The 23,004-nt window shown below is 37.4% G+C and overlaps 1 protein-coding gene across 9 annotated transcripts in view; it reads left to right on the forward strand.

Annotated features, from left to right (window-relative positions):
- AHI1 (Abelson helper integration site 1) overlaps positions 1–23,004 on the forward strand; it is a 221,546-nt gene that overhangs the window by 31,410 nt on the left and 167,132 nt on the right. For all 9 annotated transcript variants that reach the window (XR_003612607.2, XM_088023868.1, XM_028125365.2 and 6 more), the window contains 5 exons: positions 1,904–2,123; positions 3,064–3,256; positions 13,064–13,159; positions 19,244–19,429; positions 20,530–20,682. Coding sequence is in view for 8 of the 9 variants with exons in the window: in XM_088023868.1 (XP_087879994.1) it covers positions 1,904–2,123; positions 3,064–3,256; positions 13,064–13,159; positions 19,244–19,429; positions 20,530–20,682 (848 nt within the window). In the remaining variant the exon portion in view is untranslated. The remainder of the gene's footprint in view (positions 1–1,903; positions 2,124–3,063; positions 3,257–13,063; positions 13,160–19,243; positions 19,430–20,529; positions 20,683–23,004) is intronic.

Here is a 23,004-nt window from a genome sequence, read left to right on the forward strand (position 1 = left end):
TCTTTTTTCTCTTTCACTAATCATGTCTTTCTTTGTGTCCAGTATACTATTAAACACCTCTGTCTATTGAGTTCTTAATTTCAGATGCTGTGGGGTTTTTTTTGTTTTTTTTTTTTTTTAAGTAGGCTCCATGCACAGTGTGGAGCCCAAGGCAGGGCTGGAACTCACAACCCTGAGATCAAGACCTAAGCTGAGATCAAGAATCAGACACTCAACTGACTGAGCCTGAGCCACCCAGACACCCCTCAGATGCTGTATTTTTCATTTCCAAAATGAAAATGTCTGTTGTTGTTTTTTTATGGATTCCAGTTCTTTGCAGAAAGTTTCCATTTTAACCCATTTTTTCCTTTATTTTCTTGAACATATTAATAACCATAGTTATTTAAAGTCCTTGTGTGCTAACTCTAGTCTGGATCATCTGTGGGTCAGCTTCTGTTTTCGGTCTTTTCTCTTAGTTGTTGGTCATATAGTCTTGCCTCTTTTATGCCCAGTAACTTTTTATTCTATACTAGATATTGTGTGTAGAGTGCTAGAGGTCCCAGATGATTTTATCATTTACTAGAAAAGGTTTCCTTAGTCTCTTAGGCAGATAGGGTGGGAAACTGATTTTAATCCATCAGGAATTGAGCTATGTCAGGGCTGGATTGTAGTTTTGATAAAAACTGTCTTTGATTTGCTCCATTCCTAGGATGTGGACTTCCAGGAGTTTTGAACTGAGAATCTGGCAGGTATTTGTCTCCTCAGTCTAAAAGACTGGGAGATTCAGTTTTGCCCTTCTGAGGTTTTTAGCCTGGTCCTTTAGCCTTCTGCCCCATTCAGCTTCAAAATTTGGCAGATATCTTGAAGCGGGGGGTGGGGGGGGGGACTGGCCATGTGTTTGGCCCCTCAGGTCTACAATTTTGTCACTCCAGCCCCACGTGAGTGCCAAAATCTCTGCTGGTTTCTCTGTACCCCAGTAGGGGCCTTCTGCCAGGGGCCATGCCTGCACCCAGAATTGGTAAGTGACCCCAGGTGAAAAGTGGCTATAGGTGGAAAGTGCTCTCTATGGCTTTATTTTGACGGTTTTGTTTCAGGCCCCTCCCCCTGGTGGGTCATTTGTCTCCTCCAAATCTCCCCACAAGCCTGGGAGATTTCACTACTGTAGCCTCTCATGTAGCCTCAGAATACAGTTTTGTGGGGGAAAATTAGCTATGTGTTTGAGGCTCCTCAAATCTCTAATGTGACTGCTGTAGCCCTATCAACCACTTACCACTAAAAGTTTTGCAGGTACTCTTTCTCCCAGTGGTGACCTTTTGTGGGGGCCAAACCCTGATCATTAGCCCACACCCCGAATCAGCAAATGTCCCCAGAGACTAAAACAGCTACTAGTCCATCAGCATATCAGTGAATGATTCTCCCTCTCTGGAATTTTAGTTCATCTGCTGTACATTGTCTCTGTACTGTTCTGATGCCTTTAAAAATAAGGTTTTTGTAATTCATTTGACTTTTTCAAGTTGTTGTTACGAGAAGCATTGACTGGCTACATCCTACTACATCCTACCCAGAAGTAGAAATTACAGTTACAAATTGAGTGATGCATATTCCACTTAAGAAAATACCTAGATAAAATTGCTTTTTTGTCTTTGGTTCTCATTATTTTCTTTTTGTGTTCTTGGTCCTTGTTAGGGAAAAAAAGAAAGATTCCTCACCCTATTTTAATGCATTAGTAAATGTAATACTTTACTCTCGAGTGTCATCTACTCTTGTCTGGCTTTTTCCTTCTTTTCTTTTGAAGTTACTTTGTTAACAAAGACAAATAATCATGGATTATAAAGATAAGGTTATATGTAAATTCAGTGTATATTGTTGAATATATGTTGTGGGAACAATTAATTATAATGTTGATTTTATTCCATGCATGTAGTTTCAGATGATAATGAAGAAACTGATGGTGATGGTGTTCATGAAGTAACAAGCCGAGATAGTCCAGTTTATCCCAAATGTTTGCTTGATGATGATCTTGTCCTGGGAGTTTACATTCACCGCACTGATCGACTTAAGTCCGATTTTATGATTTCTCACCCAATGGTAAAAATTCATGTGATTGATGAGAATACTGGTCAATATGTCAAGAAAGATGATAGGTAATTTTTTTTAATTGCATGGCCAACCCTTGAAATTGAAACTGTCTACAGTAGAAGTCCTCTTTTCTGCCACTGAAAGTCAATGGAAATAGAGCTAAGGGTTTGTATTAGAGAATAATTTACTTGTTGTAGATGTTCATAGATCATTGATACTGATCAGTATCTTTTCTAGAAGAAACAGAGAACATTTGTTAATTCAGTGATTCATTTTAAGTAGAGGGGAGTTGAGAGAGCTTCCAAACTTAAATGACTAATTTATGGCATTGAACTTGTAGTGTAAATCACTGCGTGTTGCACTGTACATGCTTTAATTGTCTAACTTCATATTTTTCTTTTGAAGTTAACAGGTTACTTGGGCCTCATACGAAGGCAGTGAATCTTGAATTTAATTTTTTCCTAGTATTACTTCTATAGCTAATACATGCTTGAAGCTAATATATAAAAAGCACAGTGAAATAAATGATTATACTAGAATTCAAAAAAGTCATTTGCTTGGAAAAGTGACAGCGATGAGGAACATGAAGATTATCAAAATTCAGTTATTCAGTTATCTTAGGGCATACAAAAAATATGACATACCTCAAAAGGGTTTGCAATGCTGTTGTGCTCATTTTCTTATTTAAATGTACTGTACTATTTTATTACAAACTCATTTAAGATTCTGAAGGAGTCTAGCTCTGTATGTTGCACTCTCACTTTGTATTTCTGTAATAAGATAATTCTGTGAAACCAATCGGTAGTGTATAGATACAAGATAATCGTAGGGTATTACCACTTCTAAGTCTCATAAATTTGGAATTTTCTCAGTGGAAAACCAAAATAATTTTTCATTATATATCATGACCATTCATTATTTCTTCACTTTGAGCACTGTATTTTTTCTCATTTTCTCAAAATTATCATAAAGAATTGTGTTAATGGAAGTATCTTTTTTGGACAGTGAACGTCCTGTTTCATCTTACTATGAAAAAGGGAGTGTGGATTACATTCTTCCTATTATGACCCAACCATATGATTTTAAACAATTAAAATCAAGACTTCCAGAGTGGGAAGAACAAATTATATTTAATGAAAACTTCTCCCATTTGCTTCGAGATTTTGATGAGAGCCCTAAAGTCATCTTGTTTTTTGAGGTATGAATTGAATAGAACAATTTAAATTTTGGTTAATATTTTAATAGCATAAATGTAAGCTATTTTTTTTAGTAGTTTAATAATGCAAGAAAGTAGTGGGAGGATTTAATCCCTAGGATTTAGTGTTTGTAATATGCTGTGGAGATACAGTATGTTGTAATAGAGTATTTGCTGGGCATTTACCAATGTAAGTAATTAGCCTTGTAAATCACTCGGTATTATTTAATTCTGACAGTAATACTATGACTGTAAACTGAAGTGATGAATCTAATCTATATCTATACAATCCTCCATTCTTAACCCATTTTACAGAATGTAAACTCATTTAACTGTATTGGACTCCCTAAGAGTTTGTATACAACCAAGGGAAAGATGAACACTTTGACTAATACAGTGGAATATATAACCAAGATGAAGTAGAACTTCTAGATGTGGAGGGTGGATGGAGGGTCAGGCAGTCAGGGAAATCTTTATGAAATATATGGCCTTTGAGCTGACTTGTTATTCTAATTTTTTTATGGCAAAGGAAATCAAGGTTCAGAGTATAATGTTGTTTACCCAAAGTTATTCCAATTTTTTTTTGCATTTTTTAAAAATTTTATTATGTTAGTCACCATACATTACATCATTAGTTTTTGATGTAGCGTTCCATGATTCATTGTTTGCGAATAACACCCAGTGCTCCATTCAATATGTGTTTAATACCCATCACCAGGCTAACCCATCCCCCGAACCCCCTCCCCTCTAGAACCCTCAGTTTGTTTCTCAGAGTCCATAGTCTCTCATGGTTCATCTCCCCATCCAATTTCCCCCCCTTCACTTTTCCCTTCCTACTATCTTCTTTTTTTTAACATATAATGTATTATTTTTTCAGAGGTACAGTTCTGTGATTCAGCAGTCTTACACAGTTCACAGTGCTCACCATAGCACATACCCTCCCCAGTGTCTATTACCCAGCCACCCCATGCCTCCCATCCCGTACCACTCCAGCAACCCTCAGTTTGTTTCCTGAGATTAAGAATGCCTCATATCAGTGAGATCATATGATATATGTCTTTCTCTGATTGACTTATTTAGCTCAGCATAATACCCTCCAGTTCCATCCATGTCATTGCAAATGGCAAGATCTCATTCCTTTTGATGGCTGCATAATATTCCATTGTGTGTGTGTGTGTGTGTGTGTGTGTGTGTGTGTGTGTGTGTGTGTGTGTATCACTTCTTCTTTATCCATTCATCTGTCGATGGACATCTTAGCTCTTTCCATACTTTGGCTGTTGTGGACATTGCTGCTATGAATATCAGGGTGCACATATCCCTTCGGATAACTACATTTGTATCTTTGGGGTAAATACCCAGTAGTGCAATTGCTGGATCGTAGGGCAGCTCTATTTTCAACTTTTTGAGGAACCTCCATACTGTTTTCCAGAGTGGCTGCACCAGCTTGCATTCCCACCAACAGTGTAGGAGGGTTCCCCTTTCTCCGCAACCTTGCCAACATCTGTCGTTTCCTGACTTGTTAATTTCAGCCATTCTGATTGGTGTGAGGTGGTATCTTGAGGTTTTGATTTGGATTTCCCTGATGCCGAGCGATGTTGACTTTTTCCTGTGTCTGTTGGCCATTTGTATGTCTTTTTTGGAAAAATGTCTGTTCATGTCTTCTGCCCATTTCTTGATTGGATTATTTGTTCTTTGGGTGTTGAGTTTGATCAGTTCTTTAGATTTTGGACACTAGCCCTTTATCTGGTATGTCATTTGCAAATAATCTTCTCCCATTCTGTCGGTTGTCTTTTGGTTTTGTTGACTGTTTCCTTTGCTGTGCAAAAGCTTTTTATCTTGAGGAAGTCCCAATAGTTCATTTTTGCCCTTGCTTCCCTTGCCTTTGGTGATGTTTCTAGGAAGAAGTTGCTGCGGCTGAGGTTGAAGAGGTTGCTACCTGTATTCTCCTTTAGGATTTTGATGGACTCCTGGCTCACATTGAGGTCTTTCATCCATTTTGAGTCTATTTTTGTGTGTGATGTAAGGAAATGGTCCAGTTTCATTCTTCTGCATGTGGTTGTCCAATTTTCCCAACACCATTTGTTGAAGAGACTGTCTTTTTTCCATTGGACATTCTTTCCTGCTTTGTTGAAGATTAGTTGACCATAGAGTTGAGGATCCATTTCTGGGCTCTCAATTCTTCTGATTTGTTCCATTGATCTATGTGTCTGTTTTTGTGCCCGTACCATACTGTCTTGATGATGGCAGCTTTGTAATAGAGCTTGAAGTCCGGACTTGTGATGCCGCCAGCGTTGCTCTTCTTTTTCAACATTCCTCTGGCTATTCAGGGTCTTTTCTGGTTCCATACAAATTTTAGGATTATTTGTTCCATTTCTTTGGAAAAAGATGATGGTATTTTGATAGGGATTGCTTTAAATGTGTAGATTGCTCTAGGTAGCATTGACATCTTCACAATGTTTGTTCTTCCAAACCATGAGCATGGAACGTTTTTCCATTTCTTTGTGTCTTCCTCTATTTCTTTCATGAGTTTTCTATAGTTTTCTGAGTACAGATTCTTTGCCTCTTTGGTTAGATTTATTCCTAGGCATCTTATGGTTTTGGGTGTAATTGTAAATGGGATCGACTCCTTAATTTCTTTTTTCTGTCTTGTTGTTTGTGTATAGGAATGCCACTGATTTCTGTGCATTGATTTTATATCCTGCCACTCTACTGAATTCCTGTATGAGTTCTAGCAGTTTTGGGGTGGAGTCTTTTGGGTTTTCCACTTAGAGTATCATATCATCTGCAAAGAATAAGAGTTTGACTTCTTCTTTGCCTATTTGGATGCCTTTGATTTCTTTTTGTTGTCTAATTGCTGTGGCTAGGACTTCTAATACTATGTTGAATAGCAGTGGTGATAGTGAACATCCCTGCCGCGTTCCTGACCTTAGGGGGAAAGCTCTCAGTTTTTCCCCATTGAGAATGATATTCGCTGTGGGTTTTTCATAGATGGCTTTTATGATACTGAGGTATGTATCCTCTATCCCTATACTCTGAAGAGTTTTGATCAAGAAAGGGTGCTGTACATTGTCAAATGCTTTTTCTGCACTCTTGAGAGGGTCATAGGGTTCTTGTTCTTTCTTTTATTAATGTATTGTATTATGTATGTATTAATGTATGTATTAATGTATTGATTGATTTGTGGATGTTGAACCAACCTTGCAGCCCAGGAATAAATCCCACTTGATCTTGGTGAATAATCCTTTTAATGTTCTGTTGGATCCTATTGGCTAGTATTTTGGTGAGAATTTTTGCATCCATGTTCATCAGGGATATTGGTCTGAAATTCTCCTTTTTGATGGGGTCTTTGTCTGGTTTTGGGATCAAGGTAATGGTGGCCTCATAAAACGAGTTTGGAAGTTTCCCTTCCATTTCTATTTTTTGGAACAGTTTCAGCAGAATAGGTATTAATTCTTCTTGAAATGTTTGGTAGAATTCCCCTGGGAAGCCATCTGGCCCTGGCCTTTTGTTTGTTGGGAGATTTTTGATGACTGCTTCAATTTCCTTAGTGGTTATAGGTCTGTTCAGGTTTCCTATTTCTCCCTGGTTCAGTTTTGGTAGTTGATACATCTCTAGGAATGCATCCATTTCTTCCAGGTTATCTAATTTGCTGGCATAGAGTTGCTCATAATATGTTCTTATTGTTTGTATTTCTTTGGTGTTGGTCGTGATCACTCCTCTTTCATTCATGATTTTGTTGATTTGGTTCCTTTCTCTTTTCTTTTTGATAAGTCTGGCCAGGGGTTTATCAATCTTGTAATTCTTTCAAAGAACCAGCTCCTAGTTTCGTTGATCTGTTCTCCTGTTCTTTTCGTTTCTATTTCATTGATTTCTGCTCTGATCTTTATTATTTCTCTTCTCCTGCTGGGTTTAGGCTTTATTTGCTGTTCTTTCTCCAGCTCCTTTAGGTGTAGGTTGTGTATTTGAGACCTTTCTTGTTTCTTGAGAAAGGCTTGTATTGCTATATACTTTCCTCTTAGGACTGCCTTTGCTGTGCCCAAAAGATTTTGAACAGTTGTGTTTTCATTTTCATTGGTTTCCATGAATTTTTTTAATTCTTCTCTAATTTCCTTGTTGACCTATTCATTCTTTAGTAGGATGCTCTTTAGCCTCCATGTATTTGAGTTCTTTCTGACTTTCCTCTTGTGATTGAGTTCTAGTTTCAAAGCAGTGTGGTCCGAAAATACGCAGGGAATGATCCCAGTCTTTTGGTAGCAGTTGAGACCTGAGTTGTGACCTAGGATGTGATCTATTCTGGAGAATGTTCCATGGGCACTAGAGAAGAATGTGTATTCTGTTGGTTTGGGATAGAATGTTCTGAATATATCTTTGAAGTTCATTTGGTCCAATGTGTCATTTAAAGTCTTTATTTCTTTGTTGATCTTTTGCTTAGATGATAGGTCCATTTCAGTGGGGGGGGGGTTGTTAAAGTCCCCTACTATTATTGTATTGTTGTTGATGTGTTTCTTTGCTTTTGTTATTAATTACCTTATATAATTGGCTGCTCCCGTGTCAGGGGCATAGATATTTACAATTGTTAGATCTTCTCGTTGGATAGACCCTTTAAGTATGATATAGTGTCCTTCCTCATCTCTTATTATAGTCCTTGGTTTAAAATCTAATTTGTGTGATATAAGAATTGCCACTCCAGCTTTCTTTTGGTGTCCATTAGCATGGTAAATGGTTTTCTACCCCTTCCCTTTCAATCTGGAAGTGTCTGGGTCTAAAATGAGTCTCTTGCAGACAGCATATCGATGGGTCTTGTTTTTTTATCCAATCTGATACCCTGTGTCTTTTGGGGCATTTAGCCCATTTACATTCAGGGTAACTATTGAAAGATATGAATTTAGTGCCATTATATTGCCTGTAGGGTGACTGTTACTGTATATTGTCTGTGTTCCTTTCTGGTCTATATCACTTTTAGGCTCTCTCTTTGTTTAGAGGACCCCTTTCAACATTTCCTGTAGGGCTGGTTTCGTGTTTGCAAATTCCTTTAGTTTTGTTTGTCCTGAAAGCTTTTTATCTCTCCTTTTATTTTCAATGACAACCTAGCTGGACATAGTATTCTTGGCAGCATATTTTTCTCATTTAGTGCTCTGAATATATGATGCCAGTCGTTTCTGACCTGCCATGTCTCTGTGGATGGGTCTGTTGTCAATCTAATATTTCTACCATTGTAGGTTACAGATCTCTTGTCCTGAGCTGCTTTCAGGATTTTCTCTTTGTCTCTGAGACTCGTAAGTTTTACTATTAGATGTCGGGGTGTTGACCTATTTTTATTGATTTTGAGGGGGGCTCTCTGTGCCTTCTGGATTTTGATGCCTGTTTCCTTCCCCAAATTAGGGTAGTTCTCTGCTATAATTTGCTCCAATATACCTCTGCCCCTCTCTCTCTTTCTTCTTCTTCTGGGATCCCAATTATTCTAATATTGTTTTGTGTTATGGTATCACTTATCTCTTGAAGTCTGCCCTCATGAGCCAGTAGTTGTTTATCTCTTTCTCAGCTTCTTTATTTTCCATCATTTCATCTTCTATATCACTAATTCTCTCTTCTGCTCATTTATCCTAGCAGCTAGAGCCTCCATTTTTGATTGCACCTCATTAATAGCCTTTTTGATTTTGACTCAGTTAGATTTTAGTTCTTTTATTTCTCCAGAAAGGGTTTCTCTGATCTTTTCCATGCTTTTTTCAAGGCCAGCTAGTATCTTCATAATCGTCATTCTGAACTCTAGTTCCGAGATCTTACTAATGTCCATATTGATTAGGTCCCCGGCAGTTGGTACTGCCTCTTGTTCTTTTTTTTGAGGTGATTTTTGCCTTCTGTCATTTTGTCCACAGGAGAATAGATGAATGAGAGAACAAAATGGTAACAGGGTAACAACGACCCCAGAAAAATATACACTAAACAAATCAGAAGAGACCTGAAACCAGGGAAAAGAAAGGGAAAGAAAGAAAAAGATTAAAAAAAAAAAAAAGAATATGATCAAATATGGTCAGGCTAGTGAATCAGTCAGTGCCACACACTAGATTTCAAGCGTATTTTGGTCTGTTAGAAGAAACTGCCTCCCAAAATTTTAAAGAAAGGAAAGCTTATATCTTTACAAAAATAAGGGTTAATATGATGAAGGGATAGAATATGATTGTAAAGATGAAAACTATAAAAGATTTTATAAAAGGAATTGATAAGTTGGTTGAAAAAAGAAAGAAGAAAAATTAAAAAAAAAAAGGCAGAGAATGTGATCAGGCAGGAGACTAGAACAAAGCCATACACTAGAGATTTAGGGTATATTTTGGTCTGTTAGAAGAAACTGTATCCCAAAATTTGAAAGAGAGAACTTATATATATATCAAAAATAAGGTTAACTACTAGGAAGGGATAGATTATGACTCTAAAAATGAAAAATAAAAAAGATTTTTAAAAAGGGGATTGATAAGATGTTGGCTGAAAAAGGGAAAAAGAAAAATTCAAAAAAATTTTTAAAAATTAATTTTTAAAGACTAAAGAATCACGGGGAAAAAGCCATGAATTCTCTGTGCAGTATTGCCCTAGCGCTGGAGTTCTGCGGTCTCATTGATGCGTAAACTTGGTCTGGGCTGGCTGTTCTTGCTGATCTTCTGGGGGAGAGGCCTGTTGCTGTGGTTCCCAAATGTCTTTGCCGGAGGGGGAATTGCCCCGCCCTTGCCAGGGCCGGGCTAAGTAATCTGCTCAGGTTTGCTCTCGGGAGCTTTTGTTCCCTGCAGGCTTTCCGTACAGCTTTGGAGGATGAGAGTGAAAGTAGCGGCCTCCCAGTCTCCGCCCCGGAGGAGCTGAGAACTCGGGGCCTGGCTCCTCAGTGAGCCCCAGAGAAAAGCAGTCAGTCACTCCTGTCTCCCCGGTCTCCGGCCGCTCTCTGTGCTCACCCAGCCTGTGACCGAGCATTTCTATCTGTGGCACACGACCCCATTTGGAGTCTCCAAACCCAGCAGATTCCCCCCTCCCCCAGGGCAGGAAGGGGAGTCTCCCCGATCTGCTGCTTGTTGGGTCCCTGCTTCCAGAAAGTGGTCGCTTTTTTCTTCAGAGAGTTGCTGCTATTCTTTTCTTCGATCTCTCATTGAGTTCCTAGGTGTTCAGAATGGTTTGATCCCTATCTAGCTAAATTCCTGGGACCAGATGAAATTTAGGTCTCCTACTCCTCTGCCATCTTGTTCCTTCCCCCCAAAGTTACTCCAATTTTAAGTGTAGGTAATTTGTATTTCAAGATGGTTTGAACCTGAAATACACATTTCTTTTTTCTACTTCATGTCATCTCTCTATAAGCAAAGGGAAGTGGAGAAACCTCTCAGTTTAAGCAAGATGGGGATTAGCATTGGAACAGCAGGGCATGACCAACGCCAATGACTGATGATGTGCAATTGTTTTTATGATCTTTAACTTTCAGATGATCTGTGTACGTGATGTGACTATTCCACCATTTACATCTGTGATTATGTTGTATGATTTATACAGAGCTGTGATTTTTTAAAGAGTAATGTAACTTGTATATCAAGGAACTTTTTCTTTGTCATAGAAATTTGTCCTTAGGTATAATGTTCCTTCAAATATTTTAGTAATATTCGTAGATTTAAGAAAGATTGTTGGATTATGACTTTTTGGTTGCTTCTTAAGGTTTTTGGGGGTCGTTGTTTTGTTTTTAGTTTCAAGAGTAGAATTTAGTGATTCATTGCTTACATATAACACCCAGTGTTCATCCCAACAAGTGCCCCCCCTTAATGTCCGTCACCCGCTTAGTCCATCCCCTCACCCACCTCCCCTCCAGCAACCCTCAGTTTGCTCTCTATAGTTAAAGAGTCTCTTATGGTTTGCCTCCCTCTCTATTTTTATCCTATTTTTCCTCCTCTTCCCCTATGTTCATCTCTTTTGTTTCTTAAATTCCACATGAGTGAAATCATATGGTATTTGTCTTTCTCTGACTGACTTATTTCACTTAGCATAATACACTCTAGTTCCATCCATATTGTTGCAAATGGCAAGGTTTCGTTCTTTTTGATGGCTGAGTAATATTCCATTGTATTTGTGTGTGTGTGTGTGTATTTACATACACATACATAACACACCCCACATCATCTTTATTCATCAGTCAACGGACATTTAGGCTTTTTTCATAATTTGGCTATTTTTGATAGTGCTGCTATAAATATTGGGGTACAGGTGCTCCTTCGAATTGGTGTTTTTGTATTCTTTGGATAAATACCTAGTAGTGCAATTACTGGGTCATAGGGTAGTTCTATTTTTATTTTTATTTTTTTAAAGATTTATTTATTTATTTTGAGAGAGTGAGAATGAGAGAGAGAGAGAGAGCACATGAGAGGGGGGAGGGCCAGAGGGAGAAGCAGGTTCCCCGCTGAGCAGGAAGCCCGATGTGGGACTCGATCCCGGGACTCCAGGATCATGACCTGAGCCGAAGGCAGTCGCTTAACCAACTGAGCCACCCAGGCGCCTGGGTAGTTCTATTTTTAACTTTTTAAGGAACTTGCATACTGTTTTCCAGAGTGGCAGTTGCTTCTTAAGTTTTAACATGATATGTTATTGTCTACAAAACTACTTTTGATTTCAACTTTTAAGGGTTTATTAAGGACAACTTGGTATCTATCAGAAGTCTTTAAAATCATTATTCCACTTTTCAGCATTTCTACTAAGGAAAAAATTACAAAAACACAAAGACGTGTGTGTAAGAATAAACACTTTAACAGTAAAAATTTTAGGGAGACAAATCTCTTCAGTCAGGAAGAGATTTGGTTATATAAATAATAGTTTTTATTAAATTTATGGTATTTGTAATACCAGACTATATTAGGCAGACATTAACATGATGAAATACATATGTATGTATTGGCTTGAAGAAATATTCACTACGTGATATATAAAAATAGTTTGCAAAATAGCATTGGATTTGTAGTAACATACATATATTTAGGAATGCACAGAAAAAGGTTTAGGTATAGTATAAACCATATGTTAATGTTGACCATCTATGGATCTGGATTACAAGTTGTTTTTACTTTGTTATATATTTTTCTTGTTAGTGTTTTTTCACTGAGCATCTGTTGTATCTAAAGACAGATTTAAGTATAAAAGAAGAGGGATGAATGGAGTCCGTATCATTTTTTAAGCTATCTATAAAGATTTGTTAGCTCAGCTTTTGAGAAGCACCAGTAAGGAAAAAGTGATAGTCTCTTTTAGTCTATAAGTATACTTATAGAATACAGGTGGTGTCTGTGGGAGGTTTGTTCCAAATTCCGTGAGTTTTAACATCCAGATGGGATGGAAATACGAAGGAAATCCTCTTGAGAAGCCCAATGACCGCATATATCCAAAGAGAAAATTCCCAACTTCAGAAAGGTGATGTAAGGAAGGACCCAGATACAAGATCATGAGTTTTTTAAACAATCATTTGAAGTCTGCATTCATACATTAAAAAAAAAAATTGTTAAGAATTCTATGACTGGTATATTTGTGCCTAGACTATATTTGAGGTAATTAATACTTCGTCTTTGACATGAAGTAAATCTTAATAAATAATTTATTGATAAAAAAGTGGTCAAAAATGGACCCTCACTAACAGGATGAGTTAACTTAAAGGTGAATGAAGTAAGAAATGCTTTTCTTCCTGGTGAAGAAAACACCTTTTAAGTGTACAACTTACGTTTTTAATTTCAATGATATGTTACTAGAAAATATTAAATTTTAGGGTGGCTAGTGTTCTGTGAAGTAATTTTTTATACTTATTTACAGATTCTTGATTTCTTAAGCATGGATGAAATTAGGAATAATTCTGAAGTTCAAAACCAAGAATGTGGCTTTCGGAAAATCGCTTGGGCATTTCTCAAGGTATGTTTTCCACCCATTTTAAACGCTTTAAAAATAATTTTCAAATCTGATTGGCTACATTTTCCCCAAGTCTGTTTGGTTTTATTTAAGGAATTATGATCTAAGATTGCAGTTGTGAAGAATTGTTAATGCAAGCTAAAGTGATACTCAGATTCTTAAATATCTATTGAGTGTCTAGTGTGTGCCAGATACACTATTTGGTTCTCAGTATGTAGTATTGAAAAGGATACACAAGAACCTGCCATCATTTATTCAACTTAAAAGATACTTATTAGGGGTTCCTGGGTGGCTCAGTCGTTAAGCGTCTGCTTTCAGCTCATGTCATGGTCCTACGGTTCTGGGATGGAGCCCTGCATCAGGCTCCCTGCTCCACGGGAAGCCTGCTTCTCCCTCTCCCACTCCCCCTGCTAGTATTCCCTCTCACTGTCTCTCTCTCTCTGTCAAATAAATAAATAAAATCTTAAAAAAATAATAATAATTTATTTTAAAAAAAGATACCTATTAAACCCTTTCTGTGTGCCAGCAGTGGTTCACGTCAGTAAACGAGAAAATAAACTCCTTAACCTTGTTTACTTCATATTTTAACTTTTGTTTAGGAAAGCAAATATAAAACAATTGTTTATACAATTTATCATTTATTGAAATTTTTGTAAATACTGTGTGGAGGTCAGGGAAAGATTTCCTAAGGAAAAGGCGTTGAACCTGAGTATTAGGTAAATGGTAGCAGGGGGGAAGAGAGAAGAGAGAGAGTTATGGGTAGATAGAGGGTATCATATTTGCAAAGACATGATGTTGGAAGGAGTGAGATACACTCAAATAACCAAAAGGCCACTGAGATTGGAGGACAGAGACTGAGGGGGGAAATGGTGTCTGAAGAGATTGCTGAGTAGACAGGGTCTTGATCATGCAATGATCTTTGCATTAGTCTTTGAAGCCATTATAACAACAGGAAGTCAAAATAGAATTCTAAAAAACAATGGGAAGCCATTATAGGATTTTTTTTTTTAAGATTTTATTTATTTATTTGAGAGAGAGAGAGAGAGAGAGAGAAACAGCATGAGAGGGAGAGGGTCAGAGGGAGAAGCAGGCTCCCCGCTGAGCCGGGAGCCCGATGTGGGACTTGATCCCGGGACTCCGGGATCATGACCTGAGCCGAAGGCAGTCGCCCAACCAACTGAGCCACCCAGGCGCCCCCATTATAGGATTTTAAACAAAAGGGTAGAATAGTCTGATTTAGGTTTTAGAAAGATGACTTTGCTTGGTGGAGAATGAATTAGAGAGGGTGTACATATATATATAGTGGAAGATTATGGTTGAAAATTCTTACAGTAATCTTGGTAGGAAATGATGGTGTCTTTAACTAGAGTGTTTCAGCAGAGATGAAAGATGTGATAGGTTGATTTTTACAAAAGGGAACATTTTAATTTTTTATTTCTGGTATCCTTTATTTCTGACCTCAGATATAAATGAGTTATAAAAAGTCTTGAATTGGGGCACCTGGGTGGCTCAGATGGTTAAGTGTCTGCCTTCGGCTCAGGTCATGATCGCTGAGATGGAGCCCCACATCAGGCTCCTGGCTCAGCAGGGAGCCTGCTTCTCCCTCTCCCTTTGCCTCTCTCCCTGCTCATGCTCTCTCCTTCTCTGTATCTCTGTGTCTCAAGTGAATAAATAAAATCTTAAAAAAAAAAAGTCTTGAATTAACCTATTTTGTACAATTTATAAAACTTTTCTGTTTGTGTATCCATCCATTCAACAATATTTATTAAGTGTCTATGAAATGCCAGGCACTCTGCCAAATACAGAGCATTCAGAGATAAATTAGACATTGTCCTTGCCCTCCAGTTCAATTTCTGTATAAACATGTTACATGATTATGTGCTATAGAGTGGGTGCTGTGAAAACCCAAGTAAGGCACTTAATTCACATTGGGGTTTAGAGAGATGCTTTAGAAGAGGTGCAGTCTGGGACACCTGCATGGTTCAGTTGGTTAAGCGGCCTCTTCTTGGTTTCATCTCAAGTCATGATCTCAGGGGTCATGAGATCCAGCCCTGTGTGGGACTCTGAGCATGGAGACTGCTTGGGATTTTCTCTCCCTCTCCCCCTACTCTGCTTCTGCTCGCATGCACTATCTCTCTGAAAATAAATAAATAAATCTTAAAAAAAAAAAAAAAATAGCTGCAGTCTGCTGAAAGGAAGCCAGATTGGCTGTGGGAGGAAGTAATTAGAGTGGACTTAGGAATCCCTTGGTCCAGTATAGCTTCTAAAATCACCCTTTTGTAACCTGTTATAACTTTTTTGTATCCCCTTCATACTGCTTTTGAGAAAAAAAAAAAAAGCAAAAGCCAAAAAAAGATTGCTTTCATATAGCAAATGCTGTCATTTTGTGGTCTTATTAGAAAACACTTTTGTTCCTTTTAAAAATGCTAAGATTTGGGGTGCCTGGGTGGCTCAGTCGTTAAGCATCTGCCTTTGACTCAGGTCATGATCCCAGGGTCCTGGGATCGAGCCCCACATTGGACTCTCTGCTCTGCAGGGAGCCTGCTTCTCCCTCTCCCACTCCCCCTGCTTGTGTTCCCTCTCTTGCTCTGTCTCTCTTTGTCAAATAAAAAAGTAAAATCTTAAAAACAAAACTACAACTAAAAAAAAAAATGCTAAGATTTGTGAAAAACTGCAATAATAACTACAAACTGCACTTGGAAAACAATGTCTAATAGCATCTTTACCTTTAAGTGTATATAGACTTTTATTTATCCATTTTATGCCATTGGCAGAAATGGCAAATCAGAAATTCTCCCATCTCTACTCCCCTACCCCCGCCACAAAGGGTAAGTATTCTGTCTACTTCCTCTGTTGTAACATTTCTGTATCACCTTCATAGATTGTAAGTTTTTCAAAGTCACTGGTGACTTCTTTTTGGCAAATTTGTTGAACATATTTTAGTCCTTATTTTACCAGATCTCTTTGGATTTGTTATATCACTCTCTTGAAACTCTCTCTTTTTTAATTATTACCAGCTCCCAGAATATTAGTGGCACAGGGGAAGTGTTCAGTGAATGTCTGTTGAGAGAATTAAAAAATGTATGGACTAGAAAAAATCTATCTTTGAACATAGCATGGGGGCACCTGGGTGGCTCAGTCGTTAAGCGTCTGCCTTCAGCTCAGGTCATGATCCTGGGGTCCTGGGATGGAGTCCTGCATCAAGCTCCGTGCTCAGCAGGGAACCTACTTCTCCTGCTCCCTCTGCCTCTCCTCTCTGCTTATGCTTTCTCAAATAAATAAATAAATAAAATCTTTAAGAAAGTAGCATGACTCAAAATAAAATTTAAGTGTGTTAATACCTATACCATTGGTTCCAGGAATGTCCTAGATAATTGTAGTTACTGTAGTGATCCAAATAAATCCCAAAGGACCGTACCCAGATATAAATGAGACTTTATCTTAATTTCAGCTAGAGGCACTTTTAATTCATTTAGCACATATATATTACTATTATATTATAAAATAATAAAGCTTTATTTAGCCACATTCTACATTATATAATTGTAACCATAATGACAGGATCTTGGCTGATCTTCATCATTTAGTCATGCTAAGCATCATACTTGTGTAAACTAGATTGCCTGGTGAGTATTAAAACAACCTATAGAAAGTATGATTTAGAAGGCGGGAATAATATCTCATAATAATATTCTCTTATGATAAGCTTTAGGCAGATAGAAGTAGGATTTATGAAGGAAGTCTCGAGGGCTTAATATTTAATTACTGAACACTTCTATTACTCTTTTGAAACTATTCTTTATCCCTGTATATCATAACCTGGATGTTGGTTATGGTTTTGGACTTCCTTTGCAAAATCCTAATTCAGCAACCATTTATCACATGAGATTTGTAGACCCTGCCCAGGAACCTATAGAATTTATTCAGCAGAAGCAGTACCCTGCTCCATGTGTATCTGTTCAAGCAATCTGCTTACCAAGCATATTAGGCAGTCCCCCTTGGAAACAGCAGTGGCCTCGGGCCAACGGCTGCTGCAGCAGCCTGTGTTCCCTCCTGCTCCAGCCCTGTGGCACTGTTGTCTGGGATCTCTGCGGCCGTCCTCTGGAACCCTGGTACTTCTCTCAAGCTTTCTGAAACCTTCGCTATTTTTCCTTGCATGACAGGGTTCTGTCCTGTCTGTCATGGGAGTTCTGCCAATTTTAATGTGATCATGGTATAAACAGTAAAATGATTTAAAAATGAAAAAAAAAACAAAGCTTATGACCTCCATTGACTTTACATCCTTCCTTAGAAGGCTAGGGATGAAATGGGCTACATTTTTGCCAGTTCCGTTTATTGATGCCTCCTTCCTGAACACACTGCAATCTGGATTTTGTTTCAGCTGTGAAAGTATCTCCAAACAAATCATCAGTGACTTCTATTTGCCACCTTAGTGAGTGAACATTTTTCATTTATTCTTTTATCACACCCGTGTGTGTGTTTAATACATCCCTCTCTTGAACCTCTGATGCGTGGGTTTTCTTGACACCATCCTTTCCTACTTTGCCCTGTACCATTCCTTCAGTTTCCTTCATGGTGTTCCACTTACCTCTCTCATATCAGTCCTACTCATGGTTTCAGCTTTATTCCATTTTTCTTAGACCACTTTTCTTGCCTCTGTCTCAGATTTCAGATATTTCAACTTGGATGACCTATAAATATCCCAGACTTCAGCATCCTACCTAAATCCTTTATCCCTTCTGTATCTGCTACTTGAGTTGATAGCACTGCCATCAGCCCAGTCTTCCACATTTAGAGCCTTAGAGTTGCACTGTTCATTTTGGTAGCCACAAATCATGTGTGGCTATTTGAATTCAAATTAATTAATTAAAATTATAATTAAAGATTGAGTTCCACAGTTGCACTAGTCACACTTCAAGTGCTCGATAACCGTATGCAACTAGTGTATCTTGTACTGGGTACCACAAGTATAAAATGCTCGCATCATCACAGAAAATTTTATTGGACAGCACTGCCTTAGAGTCTTTCCTAAATCTTCCCTTCTTTCCCTTTCCAAGTTGATCAGTAACAGCTACTGAATATATTCCCTGCATTCAGTCCTTGTTCTCCTAAGCTGTCACCTTCATGTTCTGCCTCAACTGCTGCAAAAGCCCCCAATTGTCTCCTCCTAATTTGTAGAGGACACAAAGGTTAACATGACATTTTCTACTTAGAGTTATAGTCTAGTGAAAGGGGACCTATTTTGAGTTAATGAGATTTTTATTTTTCTCATAAGCATCTCCATTTATTTAGCTTAAGTATAAGTTGTTTTAGGTTTTTTTATTGAATAGCCTTTTTTAAGAAGGTAGACTAAAACATTTTTAAAGGTAATGAATACCTTGAATGAGTTTATGTTAATTACCTTTTGAAAATGATTTTGACTTTTTAAAAATTAAAACATTAAAATATTACCATTAAAGGAGCGCCTGGGCAGCTCAATCAAACAACAGACTCCTGATTTTGGCTCAGGTCATGATCTCAGGGTCCTGAGATTGAGCCCCATGTTGGGCTCTGCGTTGGGTGTGGATTCTGCTTAAGATTCTCTCTCTGCGCCACCCCCCCACTTGTGCGCACGCATGTGCACTCTGTCTTCCCTCCCCTCTCCTGTGCATGTGCTCTCTCAAAAAAATTTTTAGAAAATGTTCATTAAAAATACTGATACTAAACAAATGGAAAATTTCTTTCTATGTTTAAATATTATGCATTTTAACTTTATCACTGTTGTTTCAAATAAAGGTGTCTTGATTACCTCCTTTGTGCCAAGTAACATCTGACACAGTAATGTAAATGCTTTACCAACAGCCTGAACTTGTACAGGCCAAGCAGCTATCAGGAAAATATTTAAAAAGTAATTTGGGTTACCTTTTGTCAAAAGGATCTGGAATTGTGTTTAACCAACTGTGTCAGTGTTCTTTGCTTTATATATCTTAGGAATTTCAGCATGCCATATTAATCTTTTTAAAATGAGTTTTTGACTATGTACTGTTGCTTTACTGGATGTATTTATTTTCAGTGAAAATAACATTTTTTTGGAATTCTTATTTTAAGCTTCTCGGAGCCAATGGAAATGTAAACATCAATTCAAAACTTCGTTTGCAGCTGTATTACCCACCTACTAAGCCCCGATCCCAATTAAATGTTGTTGAGGTTTTTGAATGGTGGTCAAAATATCCAAGAAATCGTTATCCATCAACATTATACGTAACTGTAAGAGGATTGAAAGTTCCAGAATGTGTAAGTTAATAGCACATTCTCTGTTACTGAAATTAAATGGTGACGTTTTTCATTTCTAAAAAGATAAGGTCTCTAAATTATTTTAATAGTTTCTAGGATATAAAAGTACTTTCAACAATTATGTATTAGGCCTATACTAGCTAATATGTAAAAGATACTTAAGTGAATATTAATTACTAAATATAAGTTTTGGTGTTAGGAGAATTTTTTAAAAATATTATTGGCTTTTAAAAATTAAAGATTAAAGAATGATGTAAAGTAAGTGTTGACAAATATTTTCCGTAAAGCCCAAGAGTAGTTAATATTTTAGGCTTTGTAGACCATACAGTTTTTGTTGCAACTACTCAGCTTTGCCTTTGTAGCGAGAATGTGGCTACATAGATGTATGTAGGCAATGCTAAACAGATGAGTGTGGGTATGTTCCAATAAAACTTTATTGGGAAAAACAGCAAGCTACATTTGGCCCAGGCATTTGCAGTACTATGATTTACAGGCACACTTTCCACAATATTATTCAAATAATCAGTAAATAATGTTTCTACTACTGTTTTCCACAGATTAACACTGTGAATGATTTTAGCAAAGAATTGGTTCTTAAACGAAACTTTTGTTTTAGACAATAAGATATTTCAGGACAGTTGCATATTCTGTAAGTGATGTTATTAGTGTGACTACAGCATTGGTTTGCATTAATTTGAATGGAGTTAAATCTCTTTTTAGAAAAGGAAGATTTAAAAACTTTAGGTCTTTATGATACCAGTTTTGTCATATTAAAGGGAGGGATACCATAGTGTATCAGAGCTGTGACATAACATCTGGTAGGTATTAGTGAAGAGGCAGAAACAAAGGGATAGAGTTATTAAAACCATTTCATGTAACCATTGGAGTTCTGTTTTTTCCCTCCCAACTTTTAAGGCTTTTTGGTTATAGACCAAGCACCTTTTATCTTATTTAGAATAATGTACATAAAAGTAGAATGCTTTTCTGGGTTACATTTTGAAAACATTTCCACGTTGTTTGTTTCAGTATTTTAAAAACCCTATATGCTAGAAAAAGGTTAACTTGATATTTACATTTTCTCATCTTCTATACACATTTAGATAAAGCCATCTTACCGTTCTGTGGTGGCTCTTCAGGAGGAAAAAGGTAAACCAGTGCATTGTGAACGACACAATGAGACCAGTTCAGTCGACGCAGAACCTGGACTAGAAGATTCCAAAGAAGTAGTGAAGTGGAAACGACTACCTGGGCAGGTGAAGTGCTTGATTATTCTCAATTCATTTAGAGATACCCTTATTTATTTTAAAAGCTCCAACAGCTCTGAGGGTAATTAACTTGCTACTTGAAACTTTCAGATTATCCTTGCTTTTAACCACAGTCTTGTCTTTCCATTAATTTACTTGATAATTAATAGTAGAGTGTGTATCGCATAAAAGCACTATCTTGTGTTCTTTGTTTGGGGACTTGGGTTAGTCTTATCAGTTGGCTGGAGCTGCCAGAAAGAAATACCGCAGACTGGGTGGCTTAAATAACAAGCTTACTCCTTCATAGTTCTGGAGGCTGAAGTCCCAGGGTTAAGGTTTAGCAGGGTTGGTTTACTCTGAGGCCTTTCTCCTTGGCTGGCAGATGGCTGGCAGATGGCTGCCATCTTGCTCCTCTTCAGGGTCTCTTCTCTGTGCCTGTAGATCCCTGGTGTCTCTTCCTCTTACAAGGACAGCAAATCTTATTAGATTAGGACACCACCCTAAAAAAACAAAGCTCTTTAAAGATTTTTACCTCCAAATATTGTTACATTCTGAGGTACTGGAGTTAGGGCTTCAACATATGAATTTTGGGGGACACAATTCAATCTAGGATAGCAATAAAAAAACAGATTTTTGATGTTTTCAGAGGTTAATCTCTTAATGGGTTTTCTTAGTAAAATGGATTTTATTTAAAAATGGATCTTTCTAATGGATTCATGATATTTTTTTTTTCAGTCCCCAGCTTCTTCACAATGAATCACATTTTGATGAAAATAATATACATGTATGGTTTTCTGTCACAAGTTGAGGAGTATTTAAGCTTTTACTAATGTTTTCCTTCCCAAACATTCAGTATATACATAATAATAATAATTTTCTTAGACCTTTTTACATTATTTTGCATCACATATGACCTTTTTGAGGCCAATTTTACAGATATATCTTAAAATCATTTTTAAGTACTTTGAACATAATAACATGTAGAGAATAACACTTAGACTGTGCCCTTGGGGGACCTTCCACATCATTTGGGGAAGAAGGAAGCAGTTACAGTGTTGTTCGCTGTTAGGTATACTGCAGAGAAGCCTTGAGGAAAGACAGGCCTAAAAATAATTCCACAGATTAGCAGTTCTCAAAGTGTGATTTGGGAACTGTTGGAAGTCCTGAGACCCTTTCAGGGTGTCTGCAGAGTCAACTAATTTTTGTAATGAATCATAATGATTCTCATTTCATAATGATTTACTTTGTCTTTTTCACTTTCATTCTCTCAAGTATGCACTAGAGTTTTCCAGAGGCTAAGTGATATGTGATATCACAAGAGAGTGACTGCAGAAGCAATTATGAAAATCTGGCTATCTTTTATTAAGCCAGATATTAAAGAGATTTTCACAAGTGTGGAACAATTCTATTTTATGTAGTTATCTTTCATAAAAAGACTAATGTCTTTATGTTAACATTTAATAGGTTTGCTGTTTTTTTTTTAATGAATTAAGGAATGTTTTTTTAAATTTCTCAGTTGTAATTTCTAATATAAGTATCTATGGTTATATCCACATAAAAGTTTTTTGGGGTCCTCAAAATTCTTTTAAGACTGTAAAGCCATCCTGAAATTAAAACAGTTTGAGAACTGCAGACATGAAGAAGGTGAACTGAAGTTCACCTTCATTCCACAGGTTGGGAAGAAAGGTTCATCCTACAGGTTGATAGACTTTAAAGGTGGCCAAGTTAGGGGTAGGAGAAGAGGGACAGGCAAGGGTATTTCATATGGGGCCAAATTGTAAATACATGAGAATGGACCTGTTGTATTCATCAGGCACTCAAAAATTTGGCTGACTGGAAACCAGTTTGTGTAAGAGATAAAGTGGTATGATTGATTGGGCCCACATTGTGGAGTATCTTTAATGGTAGCCTAATAATTGTGTGGGTTGTGAGAAATAATGGAGCATCTGGGTAGGAGGGGAGTGTGATAACAGTTGGATTTTAGAACAAGTTAATACTGGCAGGGGCATGTTGGAGATCTTGAGGTAGGATACATCAGGATGAGAGAAACTGACGAGAGAGTAGCTGTAGTTATTAGTAGTGAGATGAAAAGGATCTAACCTTGGGATAATGATAGTAAAAATGAAAAATAAGAGATGAACGCAAGACAAAGATAGGATGAACAAGCACAATTTAATGACTGACAAAATAGTAAAGAAAGGGAAAGAGTCCAAGGTGTTGAGGACCTTTATTATTAAATGTTCATTGAGTGCCTGTTCTGAGTACAGTGTCAAACCCTGGGCATATAGAGAAAGTGGTGGTGGCTTCACTGATTTTAGCTTAGGTGGTGAG

Source organism: Eumetopias jubatus, unplaced genomic scaffold, assembly GCF_037043125.1.
Source record: "Eumetopias jubatus isolate StellerSeaLion01/CBP00866 unplaced genomic scaffold, mEumJub1_p1.0 scaffold_6, whole genome shotgun sequence".
Classification (NCBI taxonomy): Eukaryota; Metazoa; Chordata; class Mammalia; order Carnivora; family Otariidae; genus Eumetopias; species Eumetopias jubatus.